Genomic DNA, 23,768 nt, shown 5'->3' on the forward strand with positions numbered 1-23,768 from the left:
TATTTAAAGTTCAAATAACATAGAAACAATCTCGCTATTTCCTGCTCCCACTTAACAATTTTGTGGAGTTTTGGATTTTCTACGTTTTGAATTAAATTTTGAATTTGAATTAAAATGATTTAAAAGTAATCACTAATAAAATACGGTTTGTAGTATGGTTTGGCTTCTTAGCAACTTGCTACCGATGTAACTCTATTCCTCAAATTGCCATTTTAGCCAGTGCTTTCAACAGTTGGCTACATTGTAAGCAATAAACGCAGGTCACGCTACGCGGAGGAAAAATAATATGCTACCAAAACTGTGTTTTTTGGCTATTCCTCTCAGGTCAAACAAAATGCAATACATCCTCAAATGGTTTGAGAAAAGGTAATAAAGAATTTAGTAGAAATAGGACCTTTATGCGAGAAAGTAAACAGTGGAGCTGTGAAAAGATTGGGAGGAGCGTGTACTGCTGTGTTGGTCTAATGTGGATGTTTCTCTTTTGCGAAGGGCATTTATCACTTGTATTAACTAAAATATTTGTAGAGATTTTTTGGATTAAAAATACTTCATTTTTGGAATGATTTGGCTCCTGGTGGCAGCGTGGTTTTCGTAGTTGCTTACTTCAATGGTAAATATAAAAGTTGTTTTACTTTACTGCTGTTCAAAATCGATACATTATGTAATTAAATACAAACGAGACGCAGATAGAGGTAAATATGATTTTACGCAACTCTTTTGCATTGGGCATTTATCACTTGTATTAAGGGAAATATTTTTAGAGATTATTGTGATTAAAAATTCTTCATTTTTGGAATGATTTGGCTCCTGGTGGCAGCGTGGTTTTCGTAGTTGCTTAATTCAATGGTAAATATAAAAGTTGTTTTTTAAAATCGATGCATTATGTTATTACATGCAAATAAGATGCAGATAGGAGTAGATATGATTAAATTGTAATAGTAACGCCTTATATTTTTGCTAGAAATTTTCGGGAATGCTACGATCTATAAACAATAATAGCGTCGCTTTGTTGGGCCACACGATCGGCCTTTTATTTCCTCGCTATTAAATGAAGATATGAAAGGCTTGCTGTTAGCATAAAAGAATATGGGAAACTTACAAGAGTGGGAATTGGCCCTAATGTCAAAAAGAATAGTCACTGACCCCATCTAGCCTTCTGTGTTTGATGACCGTAAACTGATGCATATGTTCTTTAAAACTTCTAAAATAAGAGGGGGGGGGTCAACCGTGCTTTCAGCAGAGCTTAGTGCAATTAATTACAATGTTTTATTGAATAAGCGTAATTATTGAACGTGGTTTGAAAATTGAAATGAATTCCTTAGAGAAAAATAGTACACAAAAGAAAACCTTGTAAACCCATGGAACCTTTGAAATTAACCAATTATATTGTTAGATTTCCATAAGAAACAAATATTCCACAAATTTTCTGTCTGAAGCAGCTACTTTTTGAGCTCTGAAGTACAATATGCAAATAATTAATTGCAATAGGTTAGAATAGGCGATTTTAAACGGAATTCAATAATTACAATTGAGCGTGAAAAACTGTTAAAATCGCAATTGCCACATTCCTATTTAAACGTGGGGTAAGGAAGCGGAATTATATGCCCGATTTAATCCAACTAGTCAGCTCAAACTGACAAGATTTTTCTAAGCTAACCTAGGCTTATTTATCCAGGGTAGATTTTGACTTTAAATAGAGGCGGTTTTGGCCTCTCTTGTACCCTGGGCAAAATCTTGATTATCCCCCCCCCCTGCCTCTCACAAAATTGTCAGACCAAGTTTTGGAAATTCGTATTTATTAACAGAATTATTTTCAGTTTATTAATTAATTAATAATTCGTGATTTAGTTAATTTTTTTTTAATTATCTATTTACGTGTTATTAATTGTTTCCTTTGTTTATCATTTCATTATTTTATTTTTTCAATTTGTTTTTACTTTACTAATCAATTAATAATTTTGTTAATTATTTTCATTTCCGTCCTCCACTTCAGTTTAATAAAAATAAAATTACAAAAGATTATAACCGTTGGATTATTTATTTGAAATTTTATGCTCCTAAAATTTCTCCGCCCGGTGCAAGTGCCTCTGTCCCTCGCATAAAACCGCTTTTGACTTGAGGGGATTCTTGAAAACTAAAAGGTGCTGATTAGTAATGACTTACAGAGAAATTTAAGCTCTGGTCCTATAATATTCCAGATTAATCATACCAATTTTCTTTGAAATTGTCTGCTTTTTAGAAACTCACTAGATACTACACATTTAGTATTGCTAATTGTTTTAAATCCCTATCTTCCCATGTTAGATCGCCGAATATCCTGCTCGTACAAGTTTCCCATTCTCTTTCACTTGTACTGTAAAAACAAGTATATAATTTAACTTTTGGAATACAATAAGCTTGTATGAATCAATAATCCCGTCGTGGCCGAATGGTTAGTACGTCAAAATCATAAGGGAAGGATCGCTGGTGGCTATGATTTGATTTGGGGTGAGGGTTAATTGCGTTCCTCTGTAAGACTAGCCAGAAATCCACCCAACTTCAAAAGAGTACCTAGACAAATCGAGGGGAAAAAATGCGTCCGGTGATTTGGCCCTCAACACAAATTGTACACCCGGCCGAGGGCAGGAGATGAGTACCTACGTTTGATTGACCTTATTGGTCCTTTTAAAAGGTTTTTTTTTTTAGTCATAAATAACAAGTAGAACAATAGGAATTTTTTTTTTTTTTACAAGACAGTGGAATACGACTTCAAATGCAGCAAAACAAATGAAAACAGAGCATATAAACGACAATGATATTAGAATGCAATCTTTAAAACTAAAATGTTTTCAAAAGGGTCCTAGCATCATTACTTAAGGGAAGTTCAACCAGGACTAGAACATCAGGCGAAGTGAATAAAGACAATTCGTGGTTTAACAAATTATACTAAAAAAAACCGTCAAAAATATCACTCAACTTGTTACAGATAGACCTTCTAGGCTGGTTGCAAAAAATGCAAGATTAGCTTTGAGAGCTTGTTTTTAACTGTTTTTATTCCTCTTTAATCAATTGTCTTATTTTCACTTCACTTGATGTACCAGTCCTTGTTGAAATTCCCTAAGGTAAGATACTAAGACACTTTGGAAAGATTTCAGTTTTAAACATCCTATTTTAATATGAGTTTCTTTTCTATCATCTTAGTTTATTTGTTCTGCTGGGTACGACCCCTGAATACAGGGTCGAAATATTAGTTTGAAGTTCACATTCCACTGTCTTATAGAAACAATTCTCTATTATTTTATTGGTTGTTTATGATGGAACGGCAGTGTACCCTTCATTGCTATTTACGTTTTTTAAAACCCATAATCAGTATGCCAATATTCATCGATTATACGTCTACACATAGACTTTGCTACTATATCCCAGCTGTCGATAAAAAACCAAAATTTGTGAATGGTCCATATTCTTCATGGACTTCAATGTTATACTTGCGCTGCAGAAACAGAACATATCAATGGGAAGAACTTAGGTTTGAAAGTGTATGTATCACCGCTAATATGCTATCAAATATTTTCTGCTGACAATTGCCTTTGTATCTTTTATCGTATTAAGCACATATATCTTCTGTGCATAATTTGGTTTTGTTGATAAATTTGACTATATTGAGGCTGGGACATAATGGAAGATTAAACACAATAGAAACTTCTCAATCAAATTAGAATGGTCCATAACTCGTGCATACTCATTCTCATTTTCCACACCCCCGTGTTAGGGTGAGAAGGGGTTTATGTAGTATTGAACCAGTTACAAAAAGGGCTTTGAGAATAGCTGTCGGAAATGCACGATTAGCTTTAAAAACTTGTATTTAATTATTTTGTTCTATTTTGTTTGAAAGAATTTATCATCACATAAATATATATTCTCTTTTTAAATATAATATAATTTTTTTCTTATATATAATGTTCTTTTTAAATCATAGATTTAGTCTTTTAGTCTTGGGTTAAATCAGCTTCAAGAGGTGTCTGAGTGAGAACACATAACTTTGGATATACTCTCGGAAATGGGTCACAAAGCATTCAAACAAATAGGCGTCCATACATATGGCCATAGACATAGACTTTTGAAGGGCACATCCTTCCTTTTTACGTCCCATAAGAAGGAAGAAACCAATTGATATATTGAACAGGAACAATAGTGATGATTAAGAACGTAGCTCAAATTTGATATGACTATAATTAAGCTGATGAAAAGTAGTGTCGTTCCCCCAATATATGTTATAATCCCAGGGGCTGTCTTATTCCATTTTTGTCCGTATTTTTGCAGTAAACTCATTTTGCAACAAGCCATTAAAGTTACCCATGATTTAACAATCCCTATCCCTGTGGTAGCAGTGTGGACTGATGCTCTGCTTGGCAATATGGGACTCAGGAATTGAACCCGCTGCAGCTAAGTGGGACGACAAGCTTACTTCTTGTCCTTGTAAAAAAGGAGCCAGTAATTAAAACGGCGACTCGACGCTCAATGTGCCAGGATTGGCTCTAAAGGATCTTTATTCTTAATTTTTTCTATTCTTAATGATTATTATAATGCGTTTCACGACATTTGTTTAAAGACTATTCTAGGTTTGCAGATAATATTATTAAATCTGAAGTAAATATTTATTAAGTACAATTTCCACCAGGAACCTACTAAAAGACGTTGAGAACTAATGGGTCTATTTGAAGGAAATTAGAGCCATCTGACAGAAAGTAGCGACCCAAAGTATTATCTTTATATAGATGACGAATGAAGGATACAATTTTGCGCAGGACAGTTTGAAATCGAGTATTTATGATCCAAATGGTGTGCAGGGGGTGGAGCCTTAGAATTGGAATATCACTACCAGGATACAAGGTACGTAGAGGGAAATCAGTTCTATGAAAAGATTGCCAGTGACTATAACTACTCGTCAAGTAAGTAGCTATTCACCTATATATTTGGGTCAAGGAGGAATAGACTTGCTTTAGCCTAGTTTAATATATGAGTCCTATCTGTTTTGTGGTTAGATTATAACTAGCCCGACTTTAGGCTAGATGTATGCAGTCATGATTTAGTAGGCTATCATCTGTTTATTTTTTGTGAAATAATAGCCTAGGCCTACATCAAAAGAGTAGGTATCCTACATCCCTAATCAAGATAGAGCAGAGTGAATTAAGGGTATTTGTAAGACAGAATTCAAATAGAAAAAAGAAGGAAAATAACCTCCTTAGGCTAGATACAAGTTTGTTGATTGTGCTTCTTTCCTCTATGTGGCATTGTAACCAACTATTGTTAGGAAATAAGTTAAAAAAGTGATGGAAAATCCACAAATTCATCTAACTTTCATGTGCAGCCTAGGGCTAAATCAGGCCCCTTTAGGGAGGAGGGCTAGGATAAAATTAGAAGAGTAGTGATCATTGTATTTGGAATCTTAGGACCTGGCCTGTCTAAAGACCTGCCTTAAGCTTCCCTCATGAAGTCTTTTTTAGATATACTATTAGACTGTATGCCTTGGCAGGGATAGTTCTTAATTCTATCAAAGTGTACTAAGCATTTTAATTTAAGGATGTTTTTTTGCTTGATAAATTCATTCAGATGACTAGCAGGAAAAGTTATTAGACTACTACTACCAGGATTTAAATAGCATTCTCATAATCTTTCATTAGTCTATCTTTTATTGATAAATATTAGAAATGTTCTCTTGCTCCTAGGGATAGGGGTGGGATAATATCTCTTCATTGAACCTTTCTGATGTTATACCCATATTAGTAGGGGTTGAGCTTTGATTAAAACATGCTGAATAATTTTGAAGTTTCTGAAATAATGTTGAAGTTTCTACTGAACCATTTTTTTCAAATAACAACCTTAAAATGTGCATTATTGTATTTATTTTTGAATGTGGCTGATTACCTCCTTTTTGCTTAATACATTTGTATATATACAAGTAAAAACTACATGCTTGCCAAGGGAAAGAGGAGGCTTACCATCCTAGAATTATTTCCCAGGATTTGACCTGGAGTCTATAATTTTTTTTTGTGATAGTCATTTCCTCTGCTCATAGAATCTTGCAACCTTTACACAAAAAGTAGGAGTTTAATTTGGATCCCAAAGATACCTTTCCAAATTCTAATTTCGACTCTAAGTTTTGCAAGGGTATGAAGGACAATACTTCTTCAAGTTTGTGGTTAATTTTGTTCTAGTGAGAGTATACTAAATTGGTTTAATTAATAATAATAATAATAAAACAATATTGCTTAAAAGGACACAATAAGTTTTACATTTTCTGCATGGTAACCAACACCAAACTATTCTCCAATAAATGAGAATTGGTTTCAAAACCGCAAGAATGTGCATACTTTAATAAAATTGTAGACTGGATCTAAATAAACTTAAGCCTTTTATTATACTCAAGATTTTAATTAGTTTAAATTGGGACTGTTCAAATTTTTTTGCCTCTTCTTAGTAATACAGCACTTTCATTGGTACTAATGCTTTTTACTTGCAATGTGTATGTATGAAACTTATTAATATTAATATTATTATGTATATAATTATAATATAATTAAAACTACTTAGTATTATTAATATAATTATAATGCCTAGAATTAAGCAAACTGAATAGTTGCAAAAATTTTTGCTTACTCACATTTATAATAATAATGATAATGCCCTTTGGGATTGTTTACTTTTTGGCTGAAAAATACTCTTTTTACTTTTAATAAAAAAGAGGAAAGACAAACAGGAATAACTTATTTAAAATTCTACATGTGAATGTCCTTCTCAGGAATGACTATTTTAATGCTGTGTCACATGTCCTTAGTAAAGAATGTGTCTCTCTTTTCTCTTAGAAGCAACAGCTACAGATATTGTTCTTGACTAGTAATTTGTCAAATAAAGTAATATCTGTGTTGGCTCATATATTTCTATGAATTCATAGAATATCTGAAGGTTTTTTATTCTTTTAATTTAAGAGCTGTGAATAGGATATTATTGTTGATGACAAATTCAAGTTTCACTTCCACACACAAGCTTAAGTTGCTAAAGCAAACTGAGCTCTAGGACCACCAGGAAGCTGTGTGTGATTACAAAACTTTACAAAGTTATTGTACATCCCTGGAATTTGGAATAACCCTAGCACCTCCTCATTACAAAATGAATGTTAAAGCACTCCAGAGTGTCCAAAGGCAAGCAACAAAGCTCATACCAGCTTTGCAAGACAAGTTGTATGAGGAATCCCTTGTATCCCTCAAACTCCCCACCCTAGTCAATAGAAGTAAGAGAGGAGATGCAATTGCTGCTTGCAAACTACTAGAAAACAACCTCTCAAGTCAAGTATTCTCATCATCCCTTGCAAGTACAAAAGGTCACACAAAGAAGCTGCAAGTCCCCCATTGCCATCAACAAGAGCACCAGCAATTTTTTCCTGTATACACTGTCTCTTACTGGAACAGCCTCTCCAATGCCACCATCCAGTTCCAAATCACAAATGCATTCAAGAAAAGAGTTGATCAGGACTGGGCCAATGCAGAGTGTAGACTAACCTGGGATGCCAGACCATGGTCACGTCACACCACCAGCAAGATGTTTCACAGGAGGCTCATCACCACCTTATCTTGCTGGAAACGTGGGTAATTATTCTTTTAACTTGCTCCTAATGCAATTTAAAGCAATTTTTTGACCTGTAGCCAAAAAAAAAGATTGCTGGTAATGTCAGCTGTTCTATTAGAATTTAGTATGACCTGATTTATATCTGTCAATTTTGCGAATAAATCTCTATTTTGATCAATTGGTTGCACAAAATTTAGCTTTTCATATTCAATTTCAGCTGGTTCACAATTAACACTGTCTTGAAATGGGGTCTGAACAGGAGTACTGTCTCAGATGGAACAATCATCAAAGCACAATTTTGGCACTGCTTGGGAAACTATTGGTCTCAGAATCCCTAACTGATATTACACTTGCATGTGAAGGGAAAACTCTAAAATGTCATAGAATTGTATTATCTGCTTGTAGTCCCTATTTTCAGGTAGGTTTTTTTTCCATATACATTGTATTTTTCTTCTTTTCTTTAAGTGAAAATTTTTTCTCAATGGTATTTCACCTCTATACAATGTATATACTATTTAACTATGAGTTTTGCACTGATAAAGCTAAATCAAGATTTATAGATTGTCTTATCATCTATTGCTATACAATTTAAAAATAAAATCTTTAATGATATACAGCTTAATTGTTGGGATAAAATTTGTCATTTTTGTTAAAGTAAATGATGTATTTACTATAATGTCCTATTAGTTTTGCATTTTATATTACCCATAGTGCTTTTCAGAGCTGTGCAACTCAAGCTGCGATTTGGAGACTGGGTGAAAATTAAAATAATCAGTTTTTTTTGCATGCAGGCAATGGTCCCAATTGCACAGGTATCAATCTTCTGATTCCCTGCCTTTGGGTGAGTGGGCAATGCCTGGTTGGGGGCAAATCATCTAGTGCTTCCTATGTATTTCCCCAGATTTCTTTATTTGCCCATTTGGAGTTGAGTTGACTCTGACTGAGTCTTACTGCTGACCCCCATTCCAAAACAAATAATCAGCAACACTAGATCTTGATTCCTGCTTTTACAGACACAGGAATGTAATTTCAGTGTGGTAACCACTCAGCTAGTACAGCCCACTGATTTAAACCCATGGCCCTTATGAAAGGAATGAAAAAAGTATGACTATCTTTATTTCTTTTATGAATCTGGCTATTTTAACTAAGTGTTCACTGTTTTAATTTCATTTGATTTTTATAAAAAAAAATGGTCTCCATTCTAGATCATAACTAATGACACTACAGGAACAACTTAGTTTTGTATAAAGAAATCTATCTGTAGAACAATTATCCCCATAGTTATTTTACTATTAAGAAATAAGGAATTTTTGAATAGGATTCAAACTAGCATTGATTCAAACTAAACAGAGTCAAAGGAACAAAAAGGATACACGAATAAAAAGAACAAAGTTATATCACATATTCAAACTAAACAGAGTCAATCAGATTCAAACAAATAAAAAAAAATGGTTAACTAAAGCAAATAAATATATTCAATTAATGACAAGTGGGTGCAGAATTAAAAATCTTGACGAACAAGGGATTAAAACTAGTTGCATACCGCATATGCCGTGCTGGTACCTGCTGATTTTCGGTACCGGTTGAGCTACGGAAGCCTTTGGTGCAAAGGGAGATACTTGGGGGGGGGAGGATGTCACGAAGCCGCGGATTTTCCAAAATACTGACGCCAAATTTAAAACACAATTCGTCATGGCGTGTTGAAAGAGTTGTAAGTGAAAATAGTTTTAAAAGGAAGCAATAAAGGACTGAGGGGGGTAAACACCCAACTTTTTCCAAAATACCGACGCCAAATTTAAAACACAATTCGTCATGGCGTGTTGAAAGAGTTGTAAGTGAAAATAGTTTTAAAAGGGAGCAATAAGGGACTGAGGGGCGTGAACACCCCCTTAAAGTCAATGAATCGTAATGAAAATCACACCGTCAGATTCAGCATATCCGAGAACCCTTTAGTAGAAGTTACAAGCCCCAATCTGCAAAGATGTGGAATTTTGTATTTTTTGCAAGAAGAAAGATCAAGGATGCTTTTTTTGAGTGGTGATTCCATCGGACTAATAGTCATAGAATATCGTGAAATGGCTCATTTGAACGGAAATTAAAAGTTCTAGCACCCTTTTTAAATGACCAAAAATATTGGAGGGCAACTAGCCCCCCTCCTACCAGCTATTCCCTCAAAGTCGTCCGATCAAAATTTTGAGATAGCCATTTTGTTCAGCATAGTAAAATACCTCAGTAACTATGCCTTTGGGGGCAACATGATTCCCCACAGCCCCAGGGGAAAGATCACTGAGTTATGAAATTTGCCCATTGTCTATGCATAGTATTTGTTATTTTGAAGTATTCAGACATTTTTCGGGGAGGGGGGGTAAATTTTCTGGTGAGGGGATTTTCCATAGGGATGCTTTTCCTTGGGGAAGAAAATTTCCGGGGAGGAAATTCAAAGGGAAATCTTACACTGGCATTTGCCTGAATTCTTATACGAAATTCTTTTTATTTGTCTTACTTTCTCTTTGCCGACTCAATTTTACAAGGGGAATGGTCCGAGGGGAAATTCTACCTGATGGATTGTCTAGAGTATCTTTCCGTAGGGGGGGGGGTCTACAGAAGAAATTATCCATGGGGGAGTTTACTGCGGGATAAATTTCCTGTGGAGAATTTTCAGCTAGAATGAAATTTTCTGGGGTGGGGGGGGGGTATTTTACGTCGGAAGAACTTCCTATGGAGGCTTTTTCCACGGGGGAAGGAATTGTCCATGGACGGGAGCTGGATTTTCCGACACTGTTTAAAAACAATTAGAAATCAAATGAAGAAACAAGTGTTTTCAACTGAAAGTAAGGAGCAATATCAAAACTTGGAGACGAACAGAAACTATTACGTATATGAAGGAGATTGCCCCCTCCTCAACACCTTCGCTCTTCATGCTGAAGTTTTTTTTTAGAACTTTAAAAAGAAGCTTGTTATTCTAATTAAACGACCCCTGCGTTTCTCGACTCGTTCTTAAGGAATTGAGACAAAAAGTTAAACTTTAGTGTAAAGAGCGAGATATTGAGGAGGATACCATTCCCTTCATGTACGTAATAATTCCTGTTCGTTTTAAGTTTTGATATTGCCCCTCACTTTCTGTTGATTTTTTTTTAAATTATATAATAAAGACATGCTCTGTATCCAACAACAACACTAAGAACACAAGAAAATAACTGTAAAGAAAAAGCAACAAAAAGACATATTTACGAGAAGTTAATTCATAAGTTGCAAATATTTATCACCAACAAAAACGTTCGTAAAAAAATAAAAAATTCTTGTTGCATTTTTAAGTAACCAGAAATTGGAAGGCAACTAGGGCTCCTCCCCCGCCCCTTTGTTTTATCAAAATCTTCTGATCAAAACTATGAGAAAGAACACGTTTCGATGTATATATATTGAACACTTTTCTGAGTTAGGGATAAACACAACCTGGCCATTGATTATTTTGGTTTTTCTCCCAAAATAATGCATCTCCTAGATTGTATTTACTAAAGACTGAACGAATGCGAAGCTTTTCGGTATTTGCGACTTGCAAGCCGGAGCCATATAGGACACAATCAGGGGCGCAACTGTGGAGAGGAAAGATATACCTCCTCTATATTGATTTAAAGAGTCTTTCACACAAAATTGGGTATAAAAATACTCTTTTTGAGGCTTCAGGTAACCGTCCACTCCCCCTAAAAAAGACAACACTATCCACACGGCAAACATTGAAGCTCTTGCTAAGGTTTTTGCCAAATTCTCGAATCTGGATGTCAACAGTAGAAAAGTGCCAAATTTTTCCAACCGAACCAATGCTGTCCGGTATCGTTTGAATTTTTCTGCTCCTAAGATCCTTTCGTATTTTGCGGCATTTTGATGTGACCAAAGCCACTGGTCCTGACAACATACCAAATGTTTTACTAAAATCATTCTGTGCCGAACTAGCTGACTTTTCTTATTGCTTTTCCGGACATGTTTCACTCCGGAAGCTTCCCACAAATATGGAAGTCAGCCCATCTACCCTAAAGCCAGATGGTGATCCAATGAGCTTGGCTTTTTAGTCCTATTAGCCTTATCTCTTGTGTTGACAAAGTCTATGAGAGCGTATTCAATAAAACATTTCAGCAGTTCCTGGAATACATCGACCTTCTAGGTGATCGCCAATATGAATTCCGCTGGAAACGCTCAACATTAGACTGCCTAGTGGTAGTGGCCCAGCATGACGAGTGGATCTAACTTCAGGCAATAATGTACGGCATTAGGCTATTTTCATTCGACATTACTAAAGCTTTCGACAGAGCTTGACACCGTGGCCTGCTAAAGAAGCTCCGTGCGTATGGTGTTCGTGGATATCATTTAAAAGTGATCGAGAGCTTTCTTTCTGATCAATCAGGGCGGGTTGTCCTCGACGGGCTTATTTCCCGCGAATATTCTGTAAAAGCATGGGTTCCTCTTGGCAGTTTCTTGGGACCTATGCTTTTCCTCATTTCCATAAATGATATGGGAGAAAATCTTGCATGCCCTATGCATCATTTTGCCAACGATATTGCGACGCACTCAGCCATCCCAAATCTTGCATGCTCTATGTATCACTTTCCCAACGATATTGCGACGCACTCAGTCATCCCAAAACACGAAGACCCAACACAAGCCTCGCTTTCCCTAAAGATGGATATTTTTAAAATCGAAAAGTGGTTATATGCACGGATGATCAACTTCAGTGCATCAATAACAAAAGAGCTTCTTATTACCCAATCGAAAGTGCCACATGAACACCGCAGTTTCATTTTCAAAAATAAAACCTTCATCCATCCAGCTCGGTTATGCCACTCTACAAGTTGTGTATCAGACCCACAGATGAATAAAGATGACCGCTATATGCTGATGCTTCGAAAACACTGTTGGCAACACAGCAGAAGATTCAGAGTAGAGCAAGTATGGCGGGTTTCGCCTCCACACATGACTCGCTCCAGCCTTTAAATGAAAGGTTTGATGTAGCATCGATGGCTGGTTTCTACAAGTACATGAATTCCCCTCTGTGAAACGAGCTCTCTCGTATTGTGCCCCCCCCCCCTTTGTCCAGCTTTCAAGGCGACGCGAAGGCACACAGCTCGGTCCAGTTATCTAAAGGAGGACATGCCAAGAACAGAATACTTGAGGAACAGCTTTATCTGTCGTTGCACTTCTATCTGGAACGATCTTCCTGGGGATATTATTCCTCCAAATCCCTCTGTTGACTCCTTCCAAAGAAGGTTCAACAGACATCTAAAACATTGAGGTTTCGGAATGAGGTAAAAAAAAATAGTGGCATATTACTTACCTTCAAATACCTGGGGCTGTGAATATAGGTATACAAATTTATCTTGTATGAGCTGCATATTGTGACTGAACGAATGCTCTGAAACTTGGAGATTATGTAGCTTTTCGACAGTTCTAAGCTGGTTTGTTATTTCATAATTTCTGATCGATTCTTTGCCATACCAGGATCTCCTTTTTTACTTAAAATTAAATAAGAAAAACAAGTTTTTTTTTCAACTGAAAGTAAGGAGCAACATTAAAACTTAAAATGAACAGAAATTATTATGTATATTAGGAGGTTGCCCCCTCTTCAGTACCTCGCTCTTTACGCTAAACTCTGACTTTTTGTTCCAGTTATTTAAGAATGACTCCTGATACACAAGGACCGTTTGATTAAAATAACAAGCTTTTTACAGGTTCAAAAAACACTTTAGCGTAAACAGCGAGGTACTGAGGAGGGGGCAACCCCCCATTCACGCACATTAATTTCTGTTCGTTTTAGGTTTTAATGTTGCTCCTTACTTTCAGTTGAAAAAACTTGTTTTTCTTATTTGCTTTAGTTTTAATTAATGATGAGAAATCCAGCTCTCTCTCCCATGGAAAATTCTCCCACCCCGCGAAAACTTCTTCATGGCAAGATTATCCCACTCGTAAGCACCCCCACCAGGAAATACCCACCCCCCTGACAATATCTTTATGATTCCCAATAACCAATGCTGTATGTAAGCAATGGGCATAATTCATAACTTGCAGCCTTTCCCCTGGGGGCTGTGGGAGGTCAAGTTAGTCTCAAAAACATAGTTATTAGATCCTTCGACCATGCTGAAGAAAATTGCTGCCTCAAAATTCTGATCCAACAATTTTGGGTAAAAAAGGAGGGTGGGAGGGAGGCTAGCTACCCCCTAATGTTTTTGGTCACTTTAAAAAGGCACTAGAACTTTTGATTTCCGGTTAAATGAACTCTCTCCTGATTTTTTAGGATCACTGGTTTGATACGATCACCCCTAAAAAAAAACAAATAAACACGCATCCGTGATCTTGCTTCTGGCAAAAAAATTCAATGTTCCACATTTTTGTATATAGGAGCTTGAAACCTCTACAGTTTGGTTTTCTGATATTCTGAATCTCACGAGGTGATTTTCATTAAGATCACTTGATTTCTCAGGGGTGTTCCCCCTTTTTTTTCAAAAATTAGGCAAATTTTCTCAGGCTCGTTGCTTTTGATGGCATTAAACTTCATGAATTTTATGTATTTTGAATAAGCATCAAAATTCGATTCTTTCGATGTATCTATTATTATGAAGACTCTGTTTCTTACAGTGTGGGCTGCTATTGAGCCGCGTCGCTCTTTACTTATAGTTCATTATCACGAACTGTTTGAAAAGGTCCAAGAACTTCGAATTTCTGTTCGAAGGATCCCTCTCCCGATATTTTGTTACTATATCCCTGAGCAAGTTTCTATGGAACATGCAAAATTTTATGTTTTTGCATGCAGGGATTTGAAACCTCTGGTTTAGGGTTCTTGAACATGTTGAATTTGATTATGTAAATTTAGTAAAGATTGTCCCCTTTTTGGGATGTTTACATATTTGGAACCAAAGATCTGTGTCAAGGGGACTAGGGAATCGGAACCCCCCTTCCTCAAAATAAAAAAGCAGAATCTTTGGATGCTTTTTTTTGCGTTTTAGTTGCTATTGGCATTGGTCGGTCTTTACTTACAGCTTTTCAGCACAAACTGCTTGATGATGATGATGTGCATTATATTTTCAATTACTATAAATCATAAGAGATATTTAGTAGTTTTCTGGTGCCACCAATTAGTACATATGGACCAACAACTTTGGCTATATACACAGATGCGACCCTTGGGTTATCAGGGCATTTTCTTTGGAGAATGCAAAAATAAAATGGTTTTAGTTGGGAAGTTTTTATATTTTTCTGGGACTTATTTTGGATCACTATTTCAACTATTCTAGTAAATGAATTACTATTCTCATTTAGTTCCTTTAACGGAACATGTGACTCAACCTCTTGAATACTATAGAGTCATGTGGCACTTCTGACCATAGAGGTCTGGGTAGGGAATTTGATGATATTTTATCTTCCTTTGCTAAAGTTATTGTTCAATAAATCCATCTATCTATTATGTCGCTGGAGCAGTTAGTAGTAGTAGCAGTATCTAGAATGTAAAAACTAGGTTTTATACTTTATTTATTCTTGTAGGAAATTCTAAACTCAGTGAACGATGATAAGCATATAATTGTGTACTTAAAAGATGTTTCCTATGACGAGTTGCAATCACTAGTTGAATATATGTACAAAGGTGAAGTAAACATAGTCCAGCATAAGCTACCAAGTTTAATCAAAACTGCTGAAAATCTGAAAATTCGTGGCCTATGTGAAACTGAAGACTCAAAGACAGTCGAACCCCCGTTGACCCCACCCAAAAGTGAAAGTCCATCTTTCAAAAAACGAAAGCTTGACAGTTTAAATGTGAACTCGGTGCCAACGCATCCAATGATAAGAATTCGAAAGTTTGATCAGGCTCACCCTCCACCACTGCAACGTATTGATGAAAAAAATTCAATTGATTTGGACGACTCCCGCCTTGACTATAAAGAAAATATGGTTCAGATTCCTAGACCTGAAGGGGATTTTAATGACAGCGATACAGAGGTGAAGAGTGAAGGCGAGTGGTCTGATATAGAATTAAACGCGTCTATCGGCGAAGATATACTAGGTACGTTTCTTCTTCTTCTTCTCTAATGTGGTATTTGCATTTTGAAGAAGTTCTACAAATCTTGGAAAGGAAAGTTATTTTGGCTGATATTTGTATATCCTCTTCCGAGAAAAAGAAACTTGGTAAGATTTTCGTCAAGGAGTTGTAATTCTTACTGGAGGGGGGGAGCGTAAAAATTGGCAAAATGTAGGAAATCTTTGGCAAGGTTGGAAAATTAGGAAACCATTGAAAAAACATAGGAATTTATAACAGATAGTTATTAAAATGAGTTATTAACATCCAAATCTGTATATTTGGAGTTATATTATGTGAATTTTCATGTTCTTTTAAAAATTCCGACGTGCGACACATTCTGTCTTTTCTTGTCTAATATATTTTACTTTTAGAAAAGAACTGCTAAATAATTAGAGCTTACGCAGGACTTCGTTTGATGGGGGGTGGGACCGTAGTAAAAAACAAACTTTAATTGTGATTTTGAATAAAAAATGCCCAGAATATCTGGAATTTCGAGGGGATGGGCCGAGAGCTCAGCGACCCCTGGTGTATATCCCTAAAGTAGATGCAAAATAGCTTTCCTTTTTCTCATTTGTATTCAGCACACTTAAATTACAAAGTACATGTAAATAAACCGAAAGGAGTATATATTTTTACTCATATTGATATATTATACATTGATATATTTTATATATTGATATTATATATTGATATATTTTTATTCAGTCTAGTAATGTTTTTGTCATATTGCTTACTCTCCTCCCCAATTCCAGATTGAACCTGGTCTCTTGGAAGTGAATTGAACAAGGTAAAAAAAAGTAGTCATGGTAACCATGGTAGTGAATTTGTTGTCATTATTTGGTTATTCTTCTTGTAAATAATTATTGTTACCTTTTCGACTATTCTTTCCATCCTCTTTCCTTTCTTTATCATTTTAATTATAAAGAAATTCCTTCATTTTTACGCTGTTATTTTATTTTTAGTTTTATGTTCGGGAATTAGTTGTCCAACAAGGGTGCTCAGGTATGAATATTTGAATTAAGGTGACAGGTTTAACCTATTGAGAATGTAAAGGGGTTCTGGTTATTCATGTTTACTGGGCTTTTTCATTGATAATTAGAGGGAATTAGTAAAGCCTAGGGTTTACGGTTGAAACCATGGATTCACCAATCTTTTGGCTTTTACATATGCACCAATCCTTTGGCCTAACAAATGCAATTAGCAAATGATAGAAACAAACAACGAACATTTCTACAATAGACTTGGGAAAGTTGAACTTTTTCATTGAAAATGCATCCACTAGTAGAAAGTTTGTGCTATATTTTCCAAATTTTGCCAAAATTTAAATATAATTGACGATTAACTTTTCGGAATAGAATCTGGGAAAATAATCTAATAAGTGAGGATTTGTCTTTGACCATTTGAGAATCCAGACTATGAATGAAAAAGCCCTCAATCATGACATGAATATTATTTAATCCGCTTTATACATATCTGTTCGTTCGCTAACATTATTGTGCTTAAGAACTTAACTTTTAATTGTTGTAGGGTACTTATATTGTGCTCGTTAACTCAACAGTACCTAATAGTTAGACGGTTAAAAATTGCATAATTCACTATATCAGCGCATGTACCGGGGCCTAATGCTAGGTGTGCTTCTTTTAAGGTTGAGGAATCGTTTTATTTTTTTATCTTTTTAATACACTAGGAACAAGTAACTTCTGTAACTTATAACCGAGTAACTTCTCGCACTTTTTATCACGAAACATTGTGCACATGAAGTTCCTTTGACGTATAAGAAAAATATATTTACAAATATGTGATTGGTCGTTGAAATTGTCAGTTTAACTTCTGAAGAGAACAATCATCGACAAATCTAATGAAAAAAATCATAATCCAGGTATCTGTAATAAAAACAAATTCTGGCCCTGGTATCACCTTCCCTGCCCCGAAAGAGAAATTATATATATCATCAATGCATCCAATTTTATATATATATATATATATATATTATTAAAAGAGAAATCACCAATGCAACAGCACAAACACATAAATAATAAAAAAAAAAAGAGACAGAAGGAGAAAAGGAAGACTGTTTTCCTAAATTAGTGATTAATATAGACCAGCACTTGAATGAGGCCTTAACCCTACTCATCCATACAATCACATAGGTCAAACAGCATATATACATATATATATACATATATATATACTTTTTTGCTTTGATTCAGGCATAGAATAAGGGTAATTCAGAATTGTCTATTAATAGTTTATATATATATGCTAACCATAAAATATACATAAGCATAAAAGACCAAAATTTGCTAAATGTCAACATTCACGGGTAAATGTGCGAAATTCCTTTTTCTCTGCTTTGGTTCAATCAGTTTTGCCAGTCAGATTTGCCAGTCTTATGCAAGTTTTGAGTTCTCTTTTTTTTTTTTTTTTTTTTTTTTTTTTTTTTTTTTTTTAAGTCTGTAAAAGTAAATGTCAAAGTGAGTTTCGGCTACGTTTTGGAGGGGCTGAAAATTCTAACCAATTACTTTAGGATATTAAGTCTTAACTTCACGATCGCTTGGTCTTACTTTGCGTAGTATGTTAGTAACAATGCAGGTCTACTAGGTTATAATTTTTACGACTTTGGAATCAAAGGGGAGTTTTTTCCAGGTTGGAGGAACCTGAGTACCTAGAAATTAAAATTCTTAGGGCAACTTTTCGGATTTTCTTGGGGCGGGGAGAGGTATCTCTGACTAAGGTTCATATTAAGACCTAAAATGAGCAATAACAATGTCGTACCTAGTAATTCATCAACATATAATAATTCAAAAACTTAAAGTGAAGAGAAAACGAACAGAAATTATAATAAATAATCTCAATAAAGAATGATAACAGACAATACTATGGATGAATAGATGAAACATAAACACAAATTAAACTAGATAATTAAGTAATATAAGAGTAGGGCTACTGCCCCTTTTAACCCTCTACAATCGCTCCTGGTTGCTATTATTATTTTAGTGTTTTTTAATTATTTCGTAGTGGATTAGGGTCCCAAGGAACTTGCAGGTGTATATTTCAAAGTGGGAACTAACTTTTTTTTTTCTTTGTTTCTTGTGCATTAGGGTCCTCTTTGCTCAAAGACATAAGGATTTTTGAAGGTTTCAAACTAATCAGAAAAAATCGACCATTGTTTAAACCATAATTTCAAGGGCCTGTGCCCCAAAACTAAAGTTTTCTTGTGTGTAAAGGTATTTTTTGAGCCGATCAGAAAACGAATTTTTTGTACTTTATGTGTCCAATTTTTGGGGTAATATTACCTTTTTTTAAGTTGTCCCTTTATCAAGGTACTTGTAGCTGGAAGTTTCAATTTGTCCAAAAACAATAAGTTTTTCTTACCATTTCTGAACCTCCTGAGATCCTTCCCCCTCCATGAAAAATCTGTGGTTCTCTTTGCCCAGGCAACGATTTTTGAGTTTCAATTGGTCTTTTTCTTGGACTGCAACTTTGGGAAAGACTGCTCCCAATCTAACATTGTTCTTTTGCATTAGGGTCTACTTCACTCTCCCTCCCAACAAAAAATGATTTTTCCTCTTGGACTGGGAAACGATTCCAAAATCTTACCAGCCAATCGGACACCCAAGATCAAACATGTTCCCATTTTTACAATAAAAACCATTTGTAAAGAACTGGTAATTTGCATAATTTCCTTCAGGGCCGGGGAGATGGTGTCATCCTCAGAGGTATATTTATTAGATCTTTTGATGATCTTAGACTCATAGACTACCTCAACATTTACTGGGGATATTTAAAAGGGGGGGGGGGTTGAGACAGTTATACACGGTCACGGATAGGTTCATTAATATCTTCGTTTTTTTCTTTTTTCTTTCAACATGGATTGAATCATTGGCTGTAGAATATCAGAAGAGAGATCGTTCGAGCTGAAAGTTATCTTTCTAGTGCCATATCAAACAGTTCGTGGTAACGGAGCGACCCGGCTCAATAGTAGACCTAACCAAAAATCTAAAAAATAGAATTTTGATACCAATAGCTACATCAAAAGAATTGCATTTTAATGCTGGTTTTAAATATATAAGTTTCATCAAGTTTAGTCTTACGCATCAAAAATTACGAGCCTGAGAAAATTTTCGTTATTTTAGAAAATAAGGGGAAACACCCCCTAAAACTCACAGAATCTTAACGAAGATCACACCATCAGATTCAGCGTATCAGAGAATCCTATTGTAGAAGTTTCAAGCTCCTATCTACAAAAATGTGGAATTTTGTATTTTTTGCCAGAAGGCAGATTACGGATGCGTGTTTATTTGTCCCAGGGATGATCGTATCGACCCAGTTGTCCTAGAATGTTACGAGAGGGCTCATTCTAACGGAAATGAAAATTTCTAGTGCCCTTTTTAAGTGATCAAAAAATTGGAGGGCACCTAGACCCCACGCTAATTATTTTTCCAAAGTCAACGGATCAAAATTCTGAGATGGTCATTTTATTCAGCGTAGTCGAAAACCTTATAACTATGTCTTTGGGGACGACTTACTCCCCCACAGCCCCCGTGGGAGGGGCTACAAGTTACAAACTTTGACCAGTGCTTACATATAGTAATGGTTATTGGGAAGTGTACAGGCGTTTTCAGGAGGATTTTTTTGATTGGGGGAGGGGTTGAGAAGAGGGAGATATGCTGAGGGGACTTTCCATCGCGGAATTTGTCATGGGGGAAGAAAATTTCCATGAAGGGAGCGCAGGATTTACTAGCATTACTTAAAAAAAAACAATGAAAAAATAAATATGAAAAAGGTTTTTTCAGCTTGAAATAAGGAGCAGCATTAAAAATTAAAACGAACAGAAATTATTACCCATATGAGGGGCTCACCTCCTCCTAATACCTCGCTCTTTACGCTAAAGTATTTTTAGTAATTTCAACTATTTATTCTACGGCTTTTGTGATTCAGGGGTCATTCTTAATGAATTGGGACAAAATTTAAGCTTTAGTGTAAAGAGCGAGGTACTGACGAGAGGGCGAACCCCCTCATATATGTAATAAAAACATGAGAATACAAAAGTTCTTTACGTAAGCTAATTTATAAGTTACGTATATCTTTTACTAATAAAAAGATTCGTAAAAAATTTAAAGTTCTAGTTGCCTTCTTAATTAACCGAAAATCGGAGGGCAACTACGCTTCCTCCCCCGCTCTTGTTTTCTCAAAATCATTCGATCAAAATTATGAGAAAGCCATTTAGTCAAAAAAAATATGCAAATTTCATTTTAATTATTCCTCTGCGGAGAGCGAAAATCAAAACATGCATTGATTTGAAAACGTTCAGAAATTAAATAAAAAAAAAGGTTTTTTAACTGAAAGTAAGGAGCGACATTAAAACTTAAAACGCGCTGCTTCCTCATCACCGCCCCGCTCTTTACGCTAATTTTTTTTTACTGTTTTAAAAAGAAGAGTTGAGAGAAAGAGTCAAACTTTAGCGTAAAGAGCGGGGCGTTGATGAGGAGGCAGCCTCTTTCATATACGAAGTATTTTCTGTTCGTTTTAAGTTTCAGTGTCACTCCTCACTTTCAGTTAAAAAAACTTTTTTTTTTTTTAATCTATATAACAGTTCGTGGTAACGAACTGTAGTAAGGAGCGACCCGGCTCAATAGTAAACGAAACTCGAAAAAACGGAATTTTGATACTAAAAGATACTTCAAAAGAATTGGATTTTCATGCTGATTTTAAATATATAAGTTTCATCAAATTTAGTCTTTGTCATCAAAAGTTACGAGCCTGAGAAATTTTGCCTTATTCTGGAAAATAGGGGGAAACGCCCCCTAAAAGTCATAGAATCTTAACGAAAATTACACCATCGCATTCAGCGTATCAGAGAGCCCTATTGCTAAAATTTCAAGCTCCTATCTACAAAAATGTGGAATTCCGTATTTTTTGCCAGAAGACAGATCACGGGTGCGTGTTTATTTATTATTTTTTTTCCGGTGGTCATCGTATCGTTTTTTTTTGTTTTTTTTTTTTCAGGGGTGATCGTATTGACACAGTGGTCCTAGAATGTCGCAAGAGGGCTCATTCTAACGGAAATGAAAAGTTCTAGTGCCCTTTTTAAGTGACCGAAAGAATTAGAGGGCACCTAGGCCCGCTCCCACGCTAATTATTTTCCCAAAGTCAACGGATCAAAATTTTGAGATAGCCATTTTGTTCAGCATAGTCAAAAACCATAATAACTATGTCTTTGGGGATGACTTACTCCCCCACAGTCCCAGGGGGAGGGGCTGCAAGTTAGAAACTTTGACCATTGTTTACATACAGTAATGCTTATTGGGAAGTGTACAGACGTTTTCAGGGGGATTATTTTTGGTTGGGGGGGTTGAGGGGAGGGGGCTACGTGGGAGGATCTTTCCTTGGAGGAATATGTCATGGGGGAAGAGAAATTTAATGAAACGGGCGCAGTATTTTCTAACATTACTGTAAAAAAAACAATGAAAAAATAAACATGAAAAAGTTTTTTCAATTGAAAGTAAGGAGTAGCATTAAAACTTAAAACTAAAAGAGATTATTACGCATATGACGGGTTCTTCTCCTCCTAAATACCTCGCTATTTATGCTAAAGTATCTTTAGTAATTTCAACTATTTATTCTACGGCCTTTCTGATTCAGGGTCATTCTTAAAGAATTGGGACAAAACTTAAGCTTTAGTATAAAGAGCGAGGTATTAATGAGGGGACAAACCCCCTCATATGCATAATAAAAATATAAGAATATAGAAGTTTGTTACGTAAGTTAATTCTTAAGTTGCGTATATTTTTTACTAATAAAACGTTCTTTAAAAATTAAAAGTTCTAGTTGCCTTTTTAAGTAACCGAAAAGTTGGAGGGCAACAAAATCCAACATGCATTAATTCAAAAACGTTCAGAAATTAAATAAAAAAAAACTAGTTTATTTAACTGATAGTAAGGAGCGACAATAAAATTTAAAACGAACAGAAATTACTCCGTGTATGAAAGGGGCTGTTCCCTTCTCAACGCCCTGCTCTTTACGCTAAAGTTTTTTACTGTTTAACAAAGTAGAATTAAGAGAAAGAGTCAAACTTTAGCGTATAGAGCGGGACGTTGAGAAGGGAACAGCCCCTTTCATACACGGAGTAATTTCTGTTCGTTTTAAGTTTTAATGTCGCTCCTTACTTTCAGTAAAAAAAAACTAGTTTTTTTATTTAATATAGTACAGGGGATCCGCAAAAAGACGTACAAATTGCCAGTGTCTGTCATTTTATGTCACGAAACAGGTATCTTAACCAGCCGGAGGCAACACGGTGATGCATTCGTTTTCGAATGCATCACCGTGATACAATCGGTGATACAATCGATTGTATCACCGTGATACAATCACCGTGATACAACACGGTGATGCAATCGATTCAGAATAGGCTGAACAGTTATATAGACCGACTATTCAGTAATATTAGCGATTATACCGATTTGTATAGTTGCATACCAACTGTCATTGAGATTGAGAAGGTCAATGGATCGTTTTGTGGAGGAAGAGATGCCTAAAACCTCAGAAAGTGCACTGCCAATTCCAATGTTTTGTGTGAGGTCTTGCAGACGAATATGGCAGGGGGAGAGTGTCAAAAGATAGATATCAAACAGATCTTTAAAAAAACATAAGTTGAACTTTACCACAAAGCGGAGGGCTTAGGGGGAGAGTAATCACCGTCATTCATACCATAATTTTGTTTGCTTTAAGGTTTAGTATGATTTTGTACCTCAGTTTGATAAGACTTGTTTTTTATCTGTCTTTAATTGTTTGTGAATACTTATGTCCAAGTGACATTACACATGACACCCGACATTCTTTATGTAATATCGTGATAAATTATTTGGGCAAGGCCATGCAGGGGGATAGGGGTACCGGGTCTAAGCATCCCCCTCTTCCCAGAGTCTTACATCAATATTAGTATCTTTTTTGCGTTACGTTATATATACAAAAATTTCTTACCCCCCTCCCCTAAACGAATGAGACCTATCCCTTCATGCTTGCTATTGGGCCAGATTTTGTGTATAGACTGATATAGTTAGGCATGTATAAACATATTTATTTCGATCGGAATCAGGAGACA

The 23,768-nt window shown here is 35.6% G+C and overlaps 1 protein-coding gene across 2 annotated transcripts in view; it reads left to right on the top strand.

The window, feature by feature from the left end:
* The first annotated feature begins 4,786 nt into the window (after positions 1 to 4,786).
* Positions 4,787 to 23,768, top strand: part of LOC136030887 (zinc finger protein 131-like) — a 54,924-nt gene continuing 35,942 nt past the window's right edge. The window contains exons 1-3 of one of the 2 annotated variants that reach the window (XM_065709979.1): positions 4,787 to 4,872; positions 7,823 to 8,023; positions 15,133 to 15,649. In XM_065709979.1, the coding sequence (XP_065566051.1) occupies positions 7,850 to 8,023; positions 15,133 to 15,649 (691 nt within the window). In that variant the 5' untranslated portion in view covers positions 4,787 to 4,872; positions 7,823 to 7,849. Of the gene's footprint in view, positions 4,932 to 7,822; positions 8,024 to 15,132; positions 15,650 to 23,768 lie in introns of both variants that reach the window. The other variant, XM_065709980.1, reaches the window with a different exon arrangement.

The sequence above is a fragment of the Artemia franciscana genome, chromosome 9 (assembly GCF_032884065.1).
Source record: "Artemia franciscana chromosome 9, ASM3288406v1, whole genome shotgun sequence".
In the NCBI taxonomy this organism is placed as follows: Eukaryota; Metazoa; Arthropoda; class Branchiopoda; order Anostraca; family Artemiidae; genus Artemia; species Artemia franciscana.